The sequence below is a fragment of the Lactuca virosa genome, chromosome 9, assembly GCF_052849685.1.
Source record: "Lactuca virosa cultivar CGN04683 chromosome 9, Lactuca_virosa_CGN04683_v6, whole genome shotgun sequence".
In the NCBI taxonomy this organism is placed as follows: Eukaryota; Viridiplantae; Streptophyta; class Magnoliopsida; order Asterales; family Asteraceae; genus Lactuca; species Lactuca virosa.
In genome coordinates, this window is record NC_136434.1 from 96,949,066 (window position 1) to 96,955,659 (window position 6,594).

At 31.6% G+C, this 6,594-nt stretch overlaps 1 protein-coding gene across 1 annotated transcript; it reads left to right on the plus strand.

The window, feature by feature from the left end:
- Nucleotides 1–1,124: 1,124 nt before the first annotated feature.
- Nucleotides 1,125–2,265, plus strand: LOC145138538 (universal stress protein PHOS32-like). The gene is made up of 4 exons (XM_079072612.1): nt 1,125–1,440; nt 1,546–1,655; nt 1,749–1,867; nt 2,020–2,265. Exons 1-4 carry the CDS (start codon nt 1,266–1,268, stop codon nt 2,111–2,113), a joined length of 498 nt encoding a protein of 165 aa, XP_078928738.1. The 5' UTR covers nt 1,125–1,265; the 3' UTR covers nt 2,114–2,265.
- The last annotated feature ends 4,329 nt before the right edge of the window (nt 2,266–6,594 follow it).

Sequence of the window (6,594 nt, forward strand, 5' to 3'; positions counted from 1 at the left end):
GCCCGACTCCATTCTAGCGGCAAGCTCTGCCTGCAAGGTTCAGCACCCTTACCTCAAGTCGCCTGGCTTCTCTGCCCGACTCCATTATAGCGGCAAGCTCCGCCTGCAAGGTTCAGCACCCTTGCCTCAAGTCGTCTGGCTTCTCTGCCCGACTCCATTATAGCGGCAAGCTCCGCCTGCAAGGTTCAACACCCTTGCCTTGATTCGCATGGCTTCTCAAAAAGCTCTGCATGTAAGGTTCAACACCCTTGCCTTGAGTCGCTTGGCTTCTCAGCCCGACTCCATCAGCGGCATGCCCCGCCAACAAGGTTCAAAGGCTTGCAACCTTTGCCTATATGATTCCACGCGATACTCTCCCGCGTGACATCTCCATGAGCGTTAGCTGCTAAGCCCAAGCTATTCCTCTAAGCCACGCAACATAAGTCACGCATCGTCGCGTACCGTAAGTCGCACATCATACGTTTATACCATGCCTAACACCATGCTCTTGGTGTTTCTTCTCCCACAATCATCATGGTTTTCTTGTGCTCGGACGATCGATAAAACGTTTTCCACATTACATCCGGCTATAGTGAGGTTACTCTCCAGCAAAAACGCAATCACAACAGCAGCCCTGCTACCTACAACCTTTCAGCATCTTCATCGCCTGGCCCTCGGCAATGGTCTTGTTGCGCAACCCCTACCAATAGCCTCGCCGCATATCCCTCAGCATCTCTGTTGTTTGGCTCTCGACAATAGTCTCGTTGCGCATCCCCTGCCTATAGTATCGTCGCTTATCCCGAAGCATCTCTGTTGCCTGGCTCTCGACAACGGTCTTGCTGCGCAACCCCCACCCATAGCCTCTCCACGTATCCATCAGCATCTCTGTCTCCTCTTGGCTCTCGGCAACGGCGTTACATTTTTCATAAAAGTCCTTAACTTGTAATATTTTATGAACATAAGGGACCAGTTATGAAATTTTGTCATAAAAGATTTTCGATTTTATTCATCATTAACAAAGAGTGGGAGTGTGTTGGTTTTATCCGTACACAGAAATGGATAAGGATCGTGCATGCGTAACCCGGTCGGATCTTTCACGCCCCGCCACAAAACCGTGTTTCAACTCGGCATGGTTCCTTGCTCCACTTTAAAACTACCCAACTCCAACTCCTCCCTCCAGAGACCAGAGCAACAGACCAAATCAATCCCAAAGAAATCGAATCAAAGTCTTGTAGATCTGCTTCTGGATCACGTACAGTATAATAGATCATCGGAGTTTCGCAAATATGGTGAAGGATCGGAAGGTTGGCATAGCGATGGATTTCTCAAACAGCAGTAAAACAGCTTTGAAATGGGCAATCGACAACTTAGCTGATAAAGGCGACACGTTCTACATCATCCATGTCAAACCTCATTCCACCGCTGAATCTCGAAATCAACTGTGGGTCGCCTCCGGTTCTCGTAAGTTACCCTTGATCAGATCGTCTATCCATGATCCATCCTTCCGATCGATCACTGTACTTTAGTATTTAACGTTTTTCATCCTTTTTCGTTGTTATTATTTAGCTTTGATTCCACTTGTGGAGTTCCGGGAACCGGAAGTGATGGCGAAATACGATGTGAAGATGGATATTGAAGTTCTGGACACGCTGGATACAGGAGCTCGACAAAAAGAGGTTTTAAATCTCTCGTATATAGATTTCATTATCTTATCTTGTTAAACAGTATTTGTATTTGATCAATTTCATATGAATTTTTATGGTTGATAGATACATGTGGTGACAAAATTGTATTGGGGAGATGCAAGAGAGAAACTGGTGGAAGCCGTTGAAGATCTGAAACTGGATTCTTTGGTTATGGGTAGCAGAGGCCTCACCACCATCCAGAGGTATCCATTCCTTCCTCTCGATCGATATGATTTGAATAATGTTTCATCATTCATGACCTTACAGAAATTCTTTAATTTGATAATCAATCATCTAATAATCATAAAGCGTGACTTGGTTTGGTAACTTGAATTATGTGGATCGTGATTTGCAGGATAATACTGGGAAGCGTGACAAATTACGTGTTGACAGCTGCAACTTGTGCTGTGACAATTGTGAAGGACCCAGAGACATTCCACAAGCACTGAGTAATAATGTCCTATTATAATATATTCCCTTCTACTTTTATGTATTGTGTCCCATTATCGTGTTGTTGCTTTGCTTAAATTGCTTTGAGGTTTTATATTTTATCTACATATATGTATGTATTACTTTTCGCAATGATATTTGGTTAATATTATTTTGTTTTCTTTGTTAAGAAATCAAAATACGCAACACTTGTCGTGTACAATTTGAATAAAAAATTACGAATATTGGAATGTTTTGTTCAAGTAAAAAAATCCAGATAACTGAAGTTCGTTTTAGTAAACCCACCTTAAAATAATATATGGATTTTTTGGAGCAAGATCAAAATATATAAATATCAAAACATTTGGAACAAACGGTGAAAATGAATTAAAGAATTAGAGTTCCTATTCATGTTTAATGAAAGGAATATGTCAATATGGTATAAGTCTTTATCTTTTACTTTTTCCCTATAGGAAACCAGTTTTATAAAGAAAAGAATCCAACCACTAATCCTTGAAAGACGCTTTGGATTTAAATATTATGTTTGTTTGTTTTTTAAATTAACAAATTTCAATTGATTTTCATGTAAACTTTTATGAAAAGTTAATGAATATTCGATGACTTTGTATGAAGAGTTGGCAAACCCGAGATAATTTTCATGGAGAATAAAGAAAGTTAAAAAAGAACTCTAAACTAGCTTTGGCTTATATGGAAAGTTTAATAAAACTCCGATTGTTCTTTAATAAAAGTATAAAAGTATTTTTAGTAGGGAAAAAAATAAGATATAGAAAGTTTTTTCGTAAAATTGTTCATTAAAAATCAAAATATAATAGCGATAGATTCTTAGTACCCAAGATTCTAAATAATGATAGACATGATTTATCGGTAATATCAAGTCTCAAGTTTTTACGAGTCCTGACGAGTCATGCCGTTTGTAAGATATAACTTAAGACGATAATTTTGTATATAATTAATAATATTATATATATATATATATATATATATATATATATATATATATATATATATATATATATACTATTATTCTTTTTGATATATGTATATAACTTAAAGCGATATTTTGTTAAAATGTGACGTCAAATACAAATCTTGAAGTCATGAAGAACTTTTAGAAACTTGCTAGTACCATTACATCAAAAGATATAAAAATAATTATAGGGTTGAGAGAATAAAAGAAATTTAAAATTTTAAAAAAATAATATCTTTATTTAGAACCGGAAGTTTTGGATATTCATACTATTTTATGTCGCATTAAATAAATATTTTTATAAAAAATATATTTTGAACTAACATGTTTAACTCCTTTTATATATATATATATATATATATATATATATATATATATATATATATATATATATATATATATATATATATATATATTCTAAAATTTTAAGCATAATTTCAAAATCCAATAAAGATATCATGAATTTTGAAAAAAAAAGATATTTTGATTTTTTATTGAAATCTAAGAAAAATTAAAGAAATATAACAAATAAGAAGTAAATAAGATATAATGGTTTAAAATGTGAAATTTGATATAAAGAAAACCGATATTAGACAATTCAAAATGAACATTATTATCGGAGAAACTCTTTGAAAACTTTTTATTTTTGCAAATGAGAAAAAAAAAGCACATAATATATTCATAGTGAGTTCGAAATAAACTCATGGATCATTTATCAAAGTACAAATAAATGGTCAATTATAATTATTTAAAATTTTATGTTTATATATATATATATATATATATATATATATATATATATATATATATATATATATATTCTTTCTTGATATGTATTTTTATTGATCGAAATAAAACATCATTATTAATTTATTATAATGATTTTTTCAAATATATATTTCGTTTTTCTTTTATGGTATACATTTTTATTGGTTGCAATTAAGGCTGTGCTTGGCGTGCCACAGCTAGCTGATAAGCTAACTTATTTTCCGAGCTTTTTTATGTTGTCGTGTTTCGTAAGCCAAAAGTAGCTTTTAAGCTAGCTTATAAGCTAGCTTTTTGAAAAAGCTACTTAGACTAGCTTTTTATGAGCTTTTTTAAAAATTTCCAAATACACCCCTTAATTAATTATAGAAACACATACTCCTACATGTCCTTTTATGTAATTTTATATATTTCAGCTAGTTTTACCAAACGTTATTTTTTATCAGCTAGCTTTTCAGCTATCAGCTAGCTTTTTATTTAACAGCTAGCTTTTTATTTAACAGCTAGCTTTTCCGCTATCAGCTAGCTTTTCAGCTAACAGCTAGCTTTTCAGCTAGTACGCCAAACATAGCCTAAAACTTTTTTATTAAACTTTTATCTCCCTTACGTACTAACATCTTTTGTAGAATTTTGCATTTTAACGGACAGATTCTCATTGCAAAGATAAAACTTTTATCTATCTTTGACACTCACATAGAAAAGGGTAAGTTGTATCCTTTTAGCATTAGTGAGTGCTTTAAATATATAAAAGTATATCTATATAATCTATATCATGCTTATCAAAATCGAGATCTTGATCGTACGATCGTACGATCGTACGATCCTAGGTATGAAAAACGATCCGGATCGTAAACAGATCGTATTTGGGGTAGGATCGCAGATAGGATCGTAAGATCGTATGTAGGATCGTAGGATCGAGATCCGATCCGATCCTACCTTCCATTGATTTATTATTATTATTTTATTTTTTTTGCAAATGAATTTTTTTTACCACTTTATGTCTTTTACCATTACCAATTTACCATTTATCATTTTGTGTTGTGACTTATGACTAATATTTTAAAGTTTATATAACTTTTGAACGAAACATTAAATGTTTGAAATATTTTTCATGATTAAAAATTATAAATTAAAATTATATTTTATTTTGTGGGATCTTAGGATCCCGATCCGGATTTTACGATCCCGATCTTGCAAACCCAAAAACGATCCTACATAGGATCCCGATCTTGACAACCTTGATCTATATAAGTTTTATAAATAAATCATTTAAATCAAGTTCAAATATTTTCTATATTTTTAATTATATTGATTTGTAATTCTCTAACTTTTCAACTTCTTTATTTAATTATCTTTAATGATATACATTAAATGATTAATTATAATATTTTATCTATATAAAAAAAAGTTATCTCCCATTACTGGTTATTCATATTTTTATCTCCTTTCATTTTTGTTATATAGACTTATAGAGTGTTTGAAAAATGAATAAAGTTGTAGTTGTTTAATTTCTAAAAAAAAAAAATCAATGAAATATGTTTGTGAAGACATGATATTCTTTGGAATTGAAATTGTTTATTCAAAACATTTGGTTAGATGGTTCTGATCAATTTAAAGACTTTTGAATTATAATTTTATGAATTTATTGATTGGGTTTGGTAAAAAAAATTATAATTTCCTTGGTATAAAAAAACTACTTCTATTATATTATATAAATCTCTTGAATACAAATTCACTAAAAAGAATAGGTTGTTATTATTATTATTATTATTATTATTATTATTATTTTGCTAATGAAGGCCAACTTAATTGGGTGAATGCATCGGGCTTAATACCGGAAAGTCGGGAGTTCAAATAATGTAATACCTCTTTAAGTGCCAAATGTGGGGAAATCTCTTATATTCTTTTGTGGGCTTGGTTTTCCTTGATAAAGGAGCTCGGGCCAGGGGTGATCGCTGAAAATTACAAGTAGACATCCACGAAATTGTTTTTCGGTTATAAAAAAACTTTTTATTTTTTATTGACTCTCTCTCTCTCTCAATTTATATTTTGTTTAACTCGTATCACGTAACATTTTTTTAAATATGGTTATAAATGTTCTTCGATATTTTTATATCATAATTTAGTAAAGTGCATCAATAAGTTATATGAATAACAATTTATTTTAGTTTGCATTTTGTATTTTTTTAGATAATTAGTTAATAAAAGTAAAATTTAATACTTTTATTATTGTTTATTCATTTTTTTTATGATTTTCACCTTTATACAAAAAATATTAGTTCTAAATTATTTCACATGCAAATATATTGACACGATGCAATTAATTAATGGAAAACACTCCTACAATCTAAACTAGATGAGGAGCCCCGCTTTGCGGGGATGGACTTAGACAGCTTCGATTATTTTGGCCACTTCGTGCTTATTATCGATAGAAATGGTTATATAGTAATTCGGTCTGTCTTATGTAGATATTCTTGCATGGACAATTTGTTTGCAGAACGTGATGGCTTCACTATGAATTTTGTACAAAATATTAATATGGACTTACATATTGCTATTATCGGGAATAAAAATATGACTATGTTGTTATTATGGGTTTACATATTACTATTAGTCGTGAAAAATTGTAAGTATGTTGCTACTATAAATAAAAATTGTCTAAGTTTACGGGAAAAATGCTACTAAATTTGGAACTTGGGTCGATACTCTCAAATATATAAACTTCAACACAACAAAATTTTGAATAAC